Raw genomic sequence first — 16,349 nt, forward strand, 5'->3', positions numbered from 1 at the left:
ATATGATAAACCAATCTTGCATTCCTGGAATACATGCCATTTGGTTATGGTGCATAATCCTTTTTATATACTGCTAAATTCAATTTGCCATTATTGTTGAGGATTTTGTGTCTACAGAAATAAAGGATACTGATCTATAGTTTTTTCCCTCTTGTGATATCTTTGGTTTTGGCCTCTTGTAATAAGCTGGGAAGTGTTCCCTCTTCTTTTTATTTTTTCTTTTTTTTCAAGAGTTCATGAAGGATTGATGTTAATTCTTTGAACATTTGGTAGAATTTATCAGTGAAGTCATCAGGGGTTGTGATTTTTTGTTTGTATATGTGAAAAGTTTTCACTATAAATTCAATCTCTTCAGTCTATGGCCATGCCACCCTGAACATGCCCTATCTCGTCAGATCCCGGAAGCTAAGCAGGGTCAGGCTTGGTTAGTACTTGGATGGGAGACCACCTAGGAATATTAGATGCTGTAGGCATTTAAAAAAAAAATTCAATCTCTTCTTATAAATCTATTCAGAGTTTTTATAACCTCCTGAGTCAGTTTTAGAAGATTGTATTTTTCTAGGAATTTATCCACTTCACCTAGATTGTCTAATTTGTTGACATACAATTGTTGGTAGTATTCTCTTATCACTCTTTTTATTTCTTTAAAGTTGGTAGTGATGTCTCCTTATTCATTCCTGATTTTAGTAATTTGAGTCTTCTCTTTTTTCTTGGTCAGTTTAACTAAAGTTTTGTCAATTTTGTTGATCTTTTAAAGAACCGACTTTGCTTTTGTTGATTTTTCTTATTATTTTTGTATTCTGTAGTTCATTTATTTCTGCTCCAATCTTTATCATTTCCCTTCTTCTCCTTGCTTTGGGTTTAGTTTTTCTTCTTTTTCAAATTTCTTAAGGTGAAAAGTTACACAATTGATATTTTAATATTTTAGTAAGTGAATAATTTGTGTTCGTGATTCTCTCTAGCAGTGTAGAGTTGGGGATTTTGTGCTTCTCAAAGCTTTAACTGTTCCACAAACAAATCTCATGAAACATGAACTGGCTGAGAGAGCTTTCAAAGTTGGAAAAGTCATAAAACAAGTGTTAGGAAAACCCTTGCAGGAACTAACCACCTAGAGAATCTAATCAGTTTGCAAGCTATCAGCACAGCCCCAAATCTAAAAGAACTCAGTATTTCTCCAGCATAGTAAAGGAGGTATAGAAAATGATGCCAAAGTGGAAGATTTATACATTTACTTTGTGGAAAAAACTTTTTGTAAGTTTTATTACAAACTGTCCAATTCCCCTTCTGTTATTTATTAAATAGCTAAACATAAACTAAGAAAAGTACTTGTAAATGAAGATTTTCATAAAGGTTTTTGGTCATATTACAAATTTTCTTCTTAGTGACCCTCCTTTCCTGTTAAGCTAAGTATGTCTAGCAAGCAGCTGCATCATTTTGTAAGTTCATGGTTCTGGAAGTTGTATCTTTTTTTTTCTTTACAGTCTAAGCAATCTTGAATTTATCTTAGAAACTTTGCTTCAGGAGGAGAAAAATTTTGATGTCATAAACAGATAAGACCACATCAAGAAGATATTTATTTACTTTTTATTTATTTATTTTTTTAAATGCCTACAGCACCTGGTATTCCTAGGTTGTCTCCCATCCAAGTACTAACCAGGCCCGACCCTGCTTAGCTTCCGAGATCAGACGAGATCTGGCACGTTCAGGGTGTCATGGACAAAGACACATCAAGGAAATATTTTTATAGTATATTTTCAAAAATTAATTTTAATGTTTTTTTCTAATTTCATCATACCAAAGAGAAATAATCATGTTTTGTGGTAAAGTTTTATCAGATTTAATTGTATTACTAAAAATGTTCACACCCGATCCCGTCGGATCTCAGTAGCTAAGCAGGGTCGGGCCTGGTTAGTATTGGATGGGAGACCACCTAGGAAGACTGGGTGCTGTGTGTGTGGGGGAATGTTGACATTATAAAGATAAAAACAGAACAAACAAAAACAAAGCAAAAAAGAGAACACAACACTATAATGTAAAGCACGTGCGCGCGCGCGCACACGCACACACACACACACACACACACACACACACACCTCTTGGTAGGTGTACCACCAGGGCCAATGGGGTACTTCTCTGCCACTGCAGATGAGTGTGACTCGGTGGGCCACCTGGTTGGGTAGGGGGAGTTGCCTCAGCTAGCACAGGTCAGTGTGATAACTCTCATATATAAGGAGATAGCTCATATAGTTGGGAGACTAGTCTCCTTCAAAGGGATTGAGCAAATAAATAAAAATGTTAAGGATAGTGGGCACTGGTTTCCCACTGAGAAGAGAGATGTAAATGTGGAAAGGGAGAAGGCAAGAACAAACTATATAATTCTGGATTTTCAATGAAGGTATCAGAGTGAACTCATGGTTTCCAGCATATAGAAATAGATTTAATGTGTTTGTATCTTTATTGTGATGGTTCCACAGTTTTATACATATGTAAAAATTAATCAAATTTTACACTTTAAATATGTCCACTGTTACATGTTAATTATACTTCAATAAGGCTGTTTAAAATATATATATATATATATATATATATATATATATATATATATATATATATATATATATATATATACTTGTCACCGCCCCAGTCGTGGGTCCCAGCAGCCCTGGTGGCGGGAGGAGGGGTAGCTGCCAAGCAGCCCAGCTTTGCGAACTCACGAACCTGCGAACCCGCCATGATGCCCAAGAATAAGGTGAGCTCCGGGCGGGAGCGACGAAGGAGGAGCCCAAGATGAGATCTGTGAGGTAGTCAGCTACACCTGCTCCTGCAAAAGAAGAAAGCAAGCCAAAAAAGATGGCAGGAAAGGATAAATCTGCAGACAAAGAAGTGCAAACAAAAGGGGAAAAGGGAGCAAAGGGAAAACAGGCAGAAGTGGCTAACCAAAGCACTAAAGAAGATTAACCTGCAGAGGATGGAGAAACTAAAAACAAGAGTCCAGCCTCTGATAAAAGCAGGAGAGACGGCGGGGGGAGGGGGGAAGGCAGGAGAGAAGCCAAGTCTGGTTAATATCACACACCATGTCTTATCAGTGGTCCCTGTCTCCCTTCTTGTACAATCCAGAGGAATATTTTTAGCAGCTATTTTGTAAATGCAAGTTTTTTAGTAGCTCTAGAAACATTTTTTAAAAGGAGGGAATTCTACCTTATCCCATTTTTAAGTGTAAATGCTTTTTAAAAAGAGGTTAAATTATTTGCTGGTTGTTTATTTTTTTGGTACAACCAGAAAATAGTGGGATATTGAATATGGGAGGCTTTGATTGTCTTGAGTTCAGCTTAACATTCTATAGATGGGGGCGGCTTTTATATCCTATAATGTAAAACATACTAAATGGCAATTGGGAGTCAGTTGTTCATTTAATATGTCTTAAACATTTTAAATTACTACTATTTCCATGTTTTTGGTAGAATTGTTTCCTAAAGAAAACCAGTCCTTGGTCTTGCCTCTCCCTGTCAAAATTTTATGCACTCTGTAATATCTTTGGTTGTAGTAGTGCAGTTTTCCTAGTAACTTTGTTTATGTGCTATGTAAGGTTGAAAATTTGATTATATAGTGTATATGATATTAAATTATGAATTAGTGGGACTTTGATGTAACAGCATATCAACATTTGAAGATTCGGTACTTGATATTCTATTAAGGAAAATTAGCCTCCAAATTTTAAGCTGGAAAGTCACTGGAATAACTGTTTAGGAAAGAATTACAACTATATGACTTTTTAGGTTTTTGATATATATGTTAAAAATTATGTACAAATTAAAATGTCTGTGTACTTGTCCTCAAAACAACCAATAAAATCTCCATTATGGAAGAAAAAAACCTTGTCATTTCCAAAGAATAGATCAGAGAGGTGATAGTGATGATTCTGAGATTAAAGTTCTGAGCTTTCTTCCAGGGAAAACCCCAGCTCTGGGGTTTCAGAATGGTTCCCATTAGATCAGAACTGACCCTGGTTCAGTGAATACTTACACACTGAAAAGTGTGCTCTAGTTTCCTCTGCTTAGATCAAACAGAGAGGCTCTGTTCCAGGGAGGCAGCTTTGGGGACAATTTCTCCAGACCACAAAAACAAATAAGATGACTCTTGGTAATCAAGAAAAGATTCTATCCTTTCTTTACTGGGAATTTGAAGATGGTTGTGGGCACAATCTTTGTCTAGTTCCAAATTATCTAATAAGGGGAAAAAAATAGAAGAGTAAATTAAAAAGAAAAAGTAAGTTGACTAACAACCCTATGTGATATTTATAAAAAGAGAATGTACTTTCTAGACAAGAATTTGAGTCATACCTTATTCTGGAATAATATGGAATGACATTCCTTACCCAGGAGTGATATAGAATGATAAAGAGGTCCATTAGTACATATTTTACATACTTCTTTATTTCCTCTTAAACATTTAACTCAAGATAGATTCAAGCCCTCTGGACAAAATGTGATGAGAGACCTCATGAGTTTAAAAAATTGCATGTAAAAATAATTTCAATTTACACTCTCCTGGGACTTCAGGTAAGAATATAAAAACTCAACCAACTTTGAGCAAGATGAGCCGAGAAGAACTGGAGGACAGTTTGTTTCGTCTTCGTGAAGAGCACATGTTGCTGAAGGAACTTTCTTGGAAGCAACAGGATGAGATCAAAAGGTACCTAGAATTCTCTTCAAGTCTTTAAAAGCTGTATCCACACCACAGTAAATTGAAAAGAATATGTTTTCCTGAGATGTCTACACCAGAAAACAATTCAAATGTCAAGAATGATTAACTCCAAAAATAATTTTTGTAGCAATATTTATTTGGTTTTCTTGCCAAACACATAAATAGACTGTGGCCATAGGCTGCAATGCGTCACGAACAGCTATTTCAACCCACAGAGCAAGAGACTGGGCAGGCTCCTGCCCTCATCACTAAAGAGGGGATGGAGACAGGGGCAATGGCCAAAATCTCAGGTTAGCAAAGGCAGTAGGAGCAAGTAAGAAAAAGGGTCTTTGGGTTTTTTTTTTTATATAAAACAGAACTAAAACTCATGTTGATCATTTACTATATGGAGGTATGTTGTAAATGCTTTATATAAAATAATTAAGTTAATATTATAAGTGCTATTAACTTATTTAATACTCTGAATGACATATTACTAAGAGGAAAAGGAAGCATGAAGAGGTTAAGTAACTTGCCTGAAGTCACAGCTGGTGAGTAGCAGAGCTGAAAGCTCTTAACTCCAAAATCTATGTACAGTGACCTTAGGGTATTGGCTTTCAAAAGTCAATGGTTTGGGTGAGGGCCTGGAGAGGAATCTGAGATATGGGGTATGGGTAGATAAACATATAAGAAGAATGAGAATTCTGAAAGTTCCAGGTTTATCTCTAGGAAGTACTTTGAAGATATTGCCTTCCAGCCAAAGACCACCAGGAACACACCTGTAGTTGAGCAAGCTGGGTTTATTACTCATTGCAGCTAGAGAAAATGTACCCTATGGGGAGGATAAAGGCATCTCAGTAAGAATATGTTAGAAAGAAACATAAGATTTGGGCTTCAGTTGGATGATTTGGGGAATGTCCAAGGTAACAGGAATTTGCTCCAGATTTGGTACTGTCAGAAAGCAGGGACACTTCCATGTTTGGATATTTCAAAAAGTCTTATCTACAGGGAGGATAGACTAGAGTGAGGCTAAAGCTGTAATTGTAAAGAAGTAGCAGTCACTCACATTAGCCAGGAGAGGAGGATGTTTGGTATTTTGTGGTGACACAGTAACCTTGCATTTTGTCTGTGTTTAGACAGGATTATGCAGTGGACTTGTTTTATATCCTTCGGTCATGGTCTCAGAATGGCCTTTTCTGATGTTGGTGCTCTGTGGGATATGTCCAACAGGATAATAACATGGCCTGGTTGTGAGCACCAGGCCAACTTCAAACAGCACCTAGTACTAACTATGTCAGACCAATTCCCCGTGTCAGAAGCAGCTTTTTGCTTTCTCATCGGTAATCCCGAGGAGTAGTTCAGAGCTTCATTTAGAATCTACAGGATCGTAGGCTTCTACTGTATGCCAGCACTCTTCAGAGTTGTAGATTCTTTTATGTTGTGGAGAACTCCAGAATCTGAAGTCAGAAGTTTGCGCGAGACAAAGTCTTGCTTCTTGGTTGATAACCACAAAATACTTGAGATTATAGATACTAAGTGGTTAAATTGGATTCTTTCCCTCAACCCTTTTATTTTATGCCTTGATTTCTTTATCTGGATATAACAGTAAGTAATAATAACTAACTCACACAGTGCTTACAATGCACCATCAGTGTCCTAAATACTTTATATATATTAATTTATTTAATCCTCATAACAACCTAGTGAGGCCGGTACTATTTTTATCATTATTCATAAATGAGGAAACTGAACATAAAAGGTTAATTACATGCCTAAGGCCACATAGTAAATGTCAGAACTGGCAGGCAGTGGGACCATAGAATCTGATGGTAATAGTAGAAAGCATGATTTTAGGTCAAGACAATAAATAGCGATTGACTGTCCATTCTAGGTAAGGCTCGGTGTATAGTAAGTAACAGCTGTAGAAGACTCATCCTTAAGGTTGGGCACATATACAGCAGTGCGTGGACAACTGGGATGGGAAAAGTAAATATTAAAATTTCTACTTATATTTAATTATCTCCCCTTTAAAAATTAGTATTTTTGTTTGTTTTACACTGAGCATAATTTGTTAGAAGTAAATGTATATAATTCAAAAATAAATATACACACAAATATATTGATTGTCCCAACGTTTTCTACTAAGATGAATGTGTGATCACTGCAACAGAATGGACAAAGGTGGACACGATGTCCCTACCCTCAAAGAGTTACAGTGTATTAGGGACAGAAAATTAATTTTTTAAGTGTAAATAATAGACTACAGTAGATATATTTATTTTGCAGATTAACTCAGATGATTTGCCACCAAATAAACTGTAGAAATAACTGTCACATAGGAGAAGTCACATGCGACCAGCTCTATTTTTGCCCGTAGGATGAGGACAGCCTTCCTGCGATTGACGGCTGCGGGCCGGGACCTGAGGGTAGAGGCGGCAGCCCTGGAGCAGCTCTCAGAGCCCGCTAGGCGTCGGCGAAATGCGGGGTGGCGGCAACGACCCCCTAAGCACCAGCGCCCCCTGATGCTCCGGCCACAACAGCAGCTCCTGCGCATCGGCCCCCCTGTTCCTCGCAGCACCCAGCCTCGTGTGCACGTGGCACAAAGACAGCTCCACACTGCCGGTGCTCCCGTGTCTGAGAAACCCAAGAGGGGTGAGACTCAGGGCCGAGTCCCCGACAGGACTAAAACCCTGGGAGCGATTGATTTGCCAGAAACATTTTCCTCTTCATTGCTTTGTTCCTCCCACCATCTTATTTTTTTCTTTTCTTCTCTTGTTCTCATTCCTTTCCACCTTCCTCAAAGCTTTTCTTTTTCTCTCTCCTGAGTGGGATGTCAGGTTCAAAATTCTCAGTTAAGTACTGCTGAGAGACCAATCAGACAACTGAAATGGGAATTTTCTGGTCAAGTTCTGCAGCAGGTATAGAAAATATACACAGAGATTACGTTGATGTCCCTCTCAGGTGTAAGGGGCGATAATCCTAAGACAGGTCTCCCTACTGGGACTTAGTACTGAGTGGCTGTGCCTCTAAAATGGGGTTCTTAGCCTTTCTGGGGAAGTGGACTCCTTTAAAACCAAGATCAAAGTGAGGCCTCCTCCCAAGAAAAACACATGGCACATAGACAAAACTTTGCATACAATTCCATGGGTTCAGAGATTCCCAAAGCCCGTTCTTGAAGTCTAGACTTAGAAGTCAGGCTGTGAGTGAAGTGTTGCAATTCCTACTTTTCCTGTATTCCAAGTGGCTAAGAGTCTCTGGCTACTACGAAACTCAGCATTAAATTAAGTAAAATTTTGTATGTAAATTTTCTTCACCTAGCCTACTCAGCCCTGATTTAGGTCCATGGGAATGGAGTGTCTTTATCCTGGGGATTCAGTCTTAGGTTTTGTTTAGCATGCTCCTCTATTTTCAAGCTTCCTACTTGAGCCTATCACATCTTTGCAAAAACAACTAAAAGTAGAAAAAGTAAATAAATCTAAATTTCAGTTCAGTTTAAGTTCAGCATTATTACCAATTATATACCAGGTGCTAGAAATAAAGATGCAGTAGAGTTAGACATACAGTCCCTGTCCTTGGACAAGCTTGCACCTTTCTTCTTCCCATTTGTACTCTCTTACTTGAGAATCTGTAGTCCTGTCGACTTAAAAATCTGTAGTTGCATATCTATGCAAGGGCAAAGACCGAGAACCTCTTCTCTGGATCAGTGGTCATGTAAGGATTTCCCCCAGGTCTCAAGGCTCTCTACGTCCAGCACTTGGTGTTCTAGTTTTATCGCTTGGTGTTCTGGAGAAAGCTGTTGCCAGAGTCGCATCTTCTGTCTCAACTTTCAGAGGCAAGGATCAGGCTGAGCTACACGGCCCCTCCCACATTCAAGGAGCATGTGGCAAATGAAAAAACCAGAGGTGAAATATCCAGCGAACCCAGTGAACTGTGAGTTCTTTTCACTTATCCTGCACTGTTACTCTTTCAGCTTTCATTGAAAATATATCATTTAGGAAACAAGTGTATATTGGTATTTTTGAGTCTTTCCAGCATAATCAGAGAAGATGAAAGTCAACCCTGGGTCAAATTCTAAATTCATTGCTTAAGAATGGAAAATAAGCAATTGTCTGTCTTCTAAGGAAAAAAGAATAAAGGCTCTTTCCTTAATTGAAAGTATTCCCTCTTTTTCCCTTTATATTTTTATCCCTTAGGTTGTAATTCATTTATATTTCTGTTTGACACTTAAAAGCTATATTTTTAACATAACCTTCCACACATATCAAGATTACTTTTTATATTTGTTAGAGCCTAATCTCAGTCTCTGTAACAGCAGTTTCTATTTCTTCTTTTGTGTTTAATGTTCTTTCTAACAGCATAATTTCTTTCAGCAAAGTCATAATTATGACTAAACGCATTGGTCTATGCATGCTTAACAGTGCTCACATTGTGACTAGCAATACAATGCAAATGGAAGAACCACCCAAGTCTCCTGAGAAAATGTGGTCCAAAGATGAAGATTTTGAACAGAAAAGCTCTTTGGATTGTGCTCAGAAGGCCACAGAGCTTCGGTAAGAGTGTGGCATTCCATGCCTCAAGCCATAATGAACTGAAAAAGTAAAAGATTCTTGTTTTTACCTTTCCTCCATCTCAGAGGAAAAGAGAATGCTTGAGCTTAAATTCAATCTGAGGAGACCTGGAGTCCTAAGTGGGTTAAGAAATAAATTAGCCTAAAGGGGATCCTGATGTATAAATAGAAGATTTGCTGCCTCACTTCATAAAAGGAAAACTCTTTCATCCTTATCATCAGATGTGAATTCTTAGCCCTCACTGTGCATCAGTACATTCTATGACAAAATGTATAATGATATGTATCCATCCTTATATTATCATACAGAATAGTTTTACTGCCTTAAAAATCCTCTGTGCTCTGCCTATTCATCCCTCACCATCTCCTTACCCCTTGTGCCACTGAACTTTTTATTGCCTCCATGATTTTGCCTTTGTCCAGAATGTCATATAGTTGGAATCATATAGTATGTAGCCTTTTCAGATTGACTTCTTTCACTTAGCAATAATGCATTTAAGTTTCCTCCATATCTTTTCATGGCTTGATAGCTCAGTTCTTTTTTTTTTTTCCCATTAAATTTATTGGGGTGACATTGGTTAATAATTCTTTTCTTTTTAGCACCAAATAATGTCTCATTATCTTGATGTACCACTATTTATCCATTCACTTATCAAAGGACATCTTGATTTCTTCCAAGTTTTGGCAATTATGAATGAAACTGCTGTAAATATCTATGTGCAGGTTTTTGTGTGGACATAAGTTTTCAACCTGGAGGCTTTTAAAACTGGAAATGCCTGGGCCCCACCCAGAGATTCTCTTTCAATTACTAGGGGTAGACTCCAGGGAGTATAATTTTAAAGATCTCTCCAGATGATTTTAATAAGCAGCTAGAACTGGGAATCACTGAGATAGAATCTACTGAACCCAAATCCTCCCCAGTACTTTTCAAATGATAAAGAAAACAATCTTCGGGGTTCAAAACCAATAATCTTCCCTCGGGTCCCCTCATAGCTACACTTTCCTGGTTTCTCTAAGGAAACAAAACTCAGATTTAGCAGGTCTTTGCAAGGTTTATGGGAAACTGTGAACACCATAATTTTAAAAATAGCTATTATGTTTTCTCAGAATACAGAATTGAAGGTTGGTAGTCTCTCTATCAACTCTCAGCTGGTGTGAGGGGAAAAAGTAGAAAGGAGATTATTATAGGAGTGTGTATATACTTCCTATTTGGGGCATGTTGTGGGGAAAATAGACAGGCAAGAGGTAAAAGGAAGATGTTCTTCTTGGTGCAGAGTCAGGGGGAAAAGGTGCTTAACTTTGTCCTTTCTCAGACAGAATATTTTAGCACTGTCTTCTTTCTCCAGAACTTCCATTAAGGAGAACATAGAGCTGATTCGACTTAAGAAGCTCTTACATGAAAGGAACACCTCATTGGTAGCCACAAAAGCACAATTGACAGAAGTTCAAAATGTGAGTTGCCGTCATCGGCTGTGCTTTTTTAGGGGGAAAACCAGTTAATTAAGAGATGAATATTATTTTCTCCCTTTTACTCATGGGAGACCACAACTGAGAAAAATTAAGTTACTTACCTAAGGTCACACAACTTATAGGTAATATTCAAATCCAAGCCTTGCAACTCAGAGTCTATTCTTTTTCTAATACTTTCAATTGTCTCTCTATTAGGAAGAAGGTTCAAGCCCTGCCCACTAAGGTGGAATTAAGTGGGATTCATTTGTGTCAGGGTTAAGGTTTCAGCCAAGGGCCACAAGCAGAATGTACTTAAGTTAGGAAGAGGCCAAGAGCAGTCACAGGGGAAGGGAAGGAAAGCAGCTTTTACTGAGTACTCTCTGTATGCTGGACTCTGGACTAGGTGCTTACAGTGCTGATCTCATTTAAGCCTGATGACTGCCCACAAGGTAAGTGCATTTAATGGATGAAGGAGCTGAGCCTCAAAGAATTTAAGTAACTTGCTCAAGTCATAAAAATAGTAAGAGGAAACACACAATGCAATATATATATTCCTTACTATTGAATTGTACACCTGAAACTTACTGGATTTTTTTTTTAACTAATGTCACCATAATAAAAATTAAAAATAAATAAATAAAAATAAAAATAATAAGGGGCAGAGCGGGCTTTGAGCTCAGGTTTATCTGGCACCATGGCTCATGCTCTTTTCTTATTACCACTATATAGAAACTCACAAATGAATGGTGGAAATAGGGCATAAGGGTCTAAGTGATAGATTGGCATCATTCTGTTATTGAATAAATATTTATCGAGTATCAGGAACTGTGCAAAGCACTGGGCTACAAAGATTACAAAGATGAGTAAGACATCTCCTGCCTTCGAGGAATTTATAGGAGTGAGAGAATAAGAAGTAAACACGTACCAACTATCCACATCTAGGATATGGGGGAACATAAAAGAGAGAATAGTTAGATCCACCAGAGAATGGGGTGCAGTATCCTAAAACGATTCATAAAAGAGTATATTTACAAGTCAAATACTGGGATACTGAAAGATTATCAGGTATTAATAAGTGTGCAAGAGAGGGGAGGGCTTTCCAGCAGAGGAGAGATGGAAGCCAAGGCACAGAGGTGAGAAATGTTAGGCAGTGGGCCATGGAGGCCTTGTCAGGAATTTGGACTTTATCCTACAGACAGTGGAGGGCTACAGAAAGATTTTAAGCAAATTGATAACATGATCAACTTTTCCTACAAAAAAAGATCACTTTGCCTTTTTTAAATGTCTGAAATATTTTTGAATATTTTATACATTTTAATAAAGAAATAATACTTTAAAAACACTATTATAAAGCACTGTAATTAGAGATGACTGTTATTATACTTTTCTGAAAATTTCAAGTTCTCAAAAATTACAGAACTACAAGGAAAGATTATCTGGCAGCAGAGTGAATGATAGATTGTCTAGTATAGGACTGGAAGCAAAGAAATCAGGTAAAAGACGACTGCAGTGGTTCAGGAGAGACAGAATGAGGATCCCAACCCAGGCAGTGAGAAAGAACTGTATCGGGAGAGGTTCAGGAAGTAAAAGAAAGGACTTCATCACCAAGAAGGAGTGGGTAAGGGAAAAAGAGAACTAGAAGATGACTCCTGGGTCTCTAGCTTGGGTGATTAGATGACGGTGGTGCTGTTCGTTCAGACTGGCTGCAGTTAGGACTGCCCTTGCTATGTCCGTTCTGATGAGACTAAAGGCATCTTTACAAGGCCAATCTTCAAATCTATGTTTTATAGAAAACCAGGTGTCTGCTTGTATTCTTTTGATTTGGTTAATTTGGGTAGCACATAAAGGATGTGGCGATATAGGAAGGAAGATAATTTAAAATTGTATGTGTAAATAGCTATACAGCACCCCCCCCACTCGCCACACCCACTCACTCACTCTCTGAAAGTAGAACGTTCCTATGAGGCCTTTTGAAAGCCAAAATGGCAAGGAAGCATTTACCATTAGTTTATATGGGAAAATTTTGGAGAGTTCCCAGACCCAAAAAATAACTCACCAAATCATACCAAAAAATACATGAAATCTAGCATAATTCTAACATATAGTAAAAACAGGAATGATATAATAAATACACACCACACTTTGTATATCCACTTAAGCAAGAGACTTTCCATTCTGTCTGGTACTGGATGCTGACTTATAGAGACCACTTTGCTGCTAGCAGAACCAAAAGTAACTTTTGCAGTTTTCAAGATTCTTCCTCTCTGTGTAAATAGTACAAATGGTGGACGCAGGCAAGTTCAACACATGCACGACTGAAACACTTAAATTACATCCACTTTTATGCTGTGTAACAACTTTATGAGCTCTCTTAGGCTTTTCTGATACCTTAGGACACATCTTGCTAATGCACGCACAAAATATAGATGAAGCATAGATACTCACAGACACAATTTAAAGCTCTGGAGGCTTGATGCTGAGATGCTGAATTTAGTTCCTAGGAAAGAGCTTGGTGGTACCACTCTCACTGCTCTGCTCTGAGTGTGCTGCATCCATACAGGTCCACTGCAAAAGAAACACGAAGTGCAATTTTTATTTTTCACCTTTTTTTTTTTGTAAAAGTGAAAATCCTTTTTGGATTTTTTTCAGTTAGTGAAAACAAGTACTAATGTGGCGCTTTCATAAAAGCGAGGTGGCATTATGCAAATTTTTGAAGAGCAAGGGATACCTGTATTTGTGGGATTAGATTTTTTTTTTTTAAAGTATCAATTCCTCCATTGCATTAAAGGAAAAAAGGAAAAAAGCCATTCTAACTTGAATGTCTTTACCCATGTCATTGGTAGTGGTAGAGATGACCTAAAATGGTGAATATCATCCACAATTTTTTTAAATGTAGGTTTTACAAGTTGTTTTTCTTTAGCAAGTTAACTTTTAATCATGCTTTCTTACACATATACTAAAGTAAATTTGCATTCTTGTAATCCCTTAGGAGTAAAACAGACTCTGGAGTCTAAGCAAGTGACTTAGCTCTTTAAACTTTGAGTTTTTCATTTTTAAGGTTAAACAATAATACTTACCTCTCAGATTTGCTGTAAGGATTAAGTGAGATAATGTATGTGAAACAATTATAATGATCATAGGGTAACATAATGAAATACATAGTAACATATAACACACACAAACTGCTCAACCAATATTAGCTGTTGTTAGTTTGGTTATTATTGTTTTTTCTCTTTTTAAAACTGGAAAGAGACCTTTCTAGAGTGTGCTAAGTAGTAGATAGTGCCTAGTTTGAAAATCAATATTTTTCTTGGATAATCCACCAAATGCAGTGCAAATGCAGATAAATACCCTTCATCCTTTTAAAAGAAATGGTGTGATCTGTTACATTCACAGACTAGCTGGCAAGCTAGGGCAGGGGAAAAGTAGCAGCAATTAGTAAACAGGTACACAGGTTGACTTGATTTATGGGAATTTTTAATAACGTCTTTTAAAATAAATATTTAAATATTTATAATACAGAGATAAACAAAAATAAACATCAAGTAGCTATATCAATACAATAATACTTATTTTTTTCTTGCAGGCATATGAAACTCTGCTCCAGAAGGTACTTAATAAAGATTCCTTGAATCTCTGTTTCTGAGTAATCAGAATAATGAAATCCAAAGAAATTCAGATTCATCTTTAAGTAACATAACACCAAAATTTAGTCAACTAAATCAGTTATTATGTCATATGCAATTTCTATTAATATAAGTGATACTACTAATATAATCAGAAGATACTTAATGCACGTTTTCATAAAAATTGAAATATAAGATGTGAGTTGAGATATATTTGAAATAGTAATTTTCAACCTATTGCTAGAAAGAATTACAGCATTTGTTCAAAAATTCCTAAGTCTATTCTTCTAGCATGTGTGAGGTGGTGAGATATAACGAAGTCATTGCAAATCTTCTCTGGTGTTATTAAATATTTGGGCCTATTTCTCCCTGTGAGTGGGTGCATGTGAAGCTGGGTGAATGTCCATGATTCAGAGTCACTAAGGCAGAGTTCCCAGCATAAACAGACAGAGCTGTTCCTCACCAAAGGTGTCCATCAGCAAAATGCACACTTAACTTCCAGAGCTGATACATCACTTTGCTAGTTGCAGAGGGAGGAGTATATTATCATAAAAATTATCGAATAGCTTAGAAAATAAAGGCGGCTGTGAAAGGTGTCATTTCACTTAGAGCCAGGGTTTAATTTGAACCTTGGGATAATTAAGAATTAATTTGAATTTTGAATTCATAATTTCTCAGAGTGTGAAATCCTCACTAACAGGGAAATAATACTTCCTGAAATTCTGGGGTGAAAAACAAGGTCAATTTATGATGTAAATTCAACATGCTATTAATCAAAGCCATTCTTTGTGACATCCACTAGAGAATGCTAGGGTTGCTGGTATCTTGAGACCGCTCCCGGTAAATGATATGACCATTCCCAGAGCAACATTCCTTTTGCCCCAGAATCAGGGAATCCTGAGTGCAACCCATGATGCCCTCTTCAGCCAAGTGAATGAGCTCAGAGCAGAGCTGAAGGAGGAGAGCAAGAAGGCTGTGAGCTTGAAGAGCCAACTGGAAGATATGTCCATCCTGCAAATAACACTGAAGGAGGTAAATAACAATGATAATTGAAAGATACCATCAATAGTAAGTTATATTCCAATTTTAGAGATGTTAAAAAGTGTATCTTAGCAACGCTATGGGTATTTCATTTTTTCGAATGAGAAAAATGAGGCTCCCTGTGGTTAAATAATTTGCTCAAGATTATACTATTGGGGGGAACTGGGATACATACTTATGTTTGTTATCCAAGGTCTTTGCTCAATTATAGTGTGCTGCTGCTTCCCTACCTGTAGAAACCCAGACACCATGATTTACTTCAGAGAATCTTCATTAACTCCAATAAAAGTTTTTTATTCCACCTTTAACTGGTTCAAGATTTTCCTAGTTGAATGGCTCCTCATAGACATGGAAGATGAATATAGAAAACCTCCCACCGAAGCCCCACCTACAGCAGAAAAGGGAAATCTTGTATAAGACAATAGAATTTAAAATTTTATCTCAGTCACTCGACTGTCATTCTTAGTTTCAGGAAAGAGTTGAAGATTTGGAAAAAGAACGAAAATTGCTGAATGACAATTATGACAAACTCTTAGAAAAGTGAGTACCAAGTTTGGGTCCCAAAACATTGTTTGTTATAAAAGGCAATTATAGAAAAGTGACTTACCAATTTTTAAAAATAATACATAGTATTAATAAGGATATGGGAAACTGGTACTCAATACTGTTAGTGAGAATGTAACTTGTCACAGTTTTTTTGGAAGAGAATTTGACACTATCAAAATGTTAAACATTTGCATATCATTTGTGCCAACAATTCCATTTTTGGGGGAATCAAAACTAAAGAAATCCTCACATATGTACAAAGATATTGTATAATAAGAATGTTAATTACTGTATTGTTAGTAATAGAAAAAAATTGGAAATCATCCAAATTTCCTTTGGTAGGGGCTGACCAAATAAATCACGTTGCATTCCCACAATAAAAATACTATTAAGCTATTAAAAATGAGGTAGACCTGTATGCCTAAGATATATTGTTA

At 37.1% G+C, this 16,349-nt stretch overlaps 1 protein-coding gene and 2 pseudogenes across 1 annotated transcript in view; 2 read left to right on the forward strand and 1 right to left on the reverse strand.

The window, feature by feature from the left end:
* Positions 1–16,349, forward strand: part of RPGRIP1 (RPGR interacting protein 1) — a 58,337-nt gene that overhangs the window by 7,876 nt on the left and 34,112 nt on the right. The window contains exons 3-10 of the mRNA XM_039869876.1: positions 4,560–4,692; positions 7,061–7,335; positions 8,514–8,606; positions 8,996–9,233; positions 10,597–10,702; positions 14,286–14,309; positions 15,211–15,357; positions 15,833–15,906. Coding sequence (XP_039725810.1) covers positions 4,560–4,692; positions 7,061–7,335; positions 8,514–8,606; positions 8,996–9,233; positions 10,597–10,702; positions 14,286–14,309; positions 15,211–15,357; positions 15,833–15,906 — 1,090 coding nt within the window. The remainder of the gene's footprint in view (positions 1–4,559; positions 4,693–7,060; positions 7,336–8,513; positions 8,607–8,995; positions 9,234–10,596; positions 10,703–14,285; positions 14,310–15,210; positions 15,358–15,832; positions 15,907–16,349) is intronic.
* On the forward strand, positions 355–473 carry LOC120608112 (uncharacterized; annotated as a pseudogene).
* Positions 1,606–1,724, reverse strand: LOC120608110 (uncharacterized; annotated as a pseudogene).

The sequence above is a fragment of the Pteropus medius genome, unplaced genomic scaffold (genome assembly GCF_902729225.1).
Source record: "Pteropus medius unplaced genomic scaffold, Ma_sr-lr_union100, whole genome shotgun sequence".
Lineage (NCBI taxonomy): Eukaryota > Metazoa > Chordata > Mammalia > Chiroptera > Pteropodidae > Pteropus > Pteropus medius.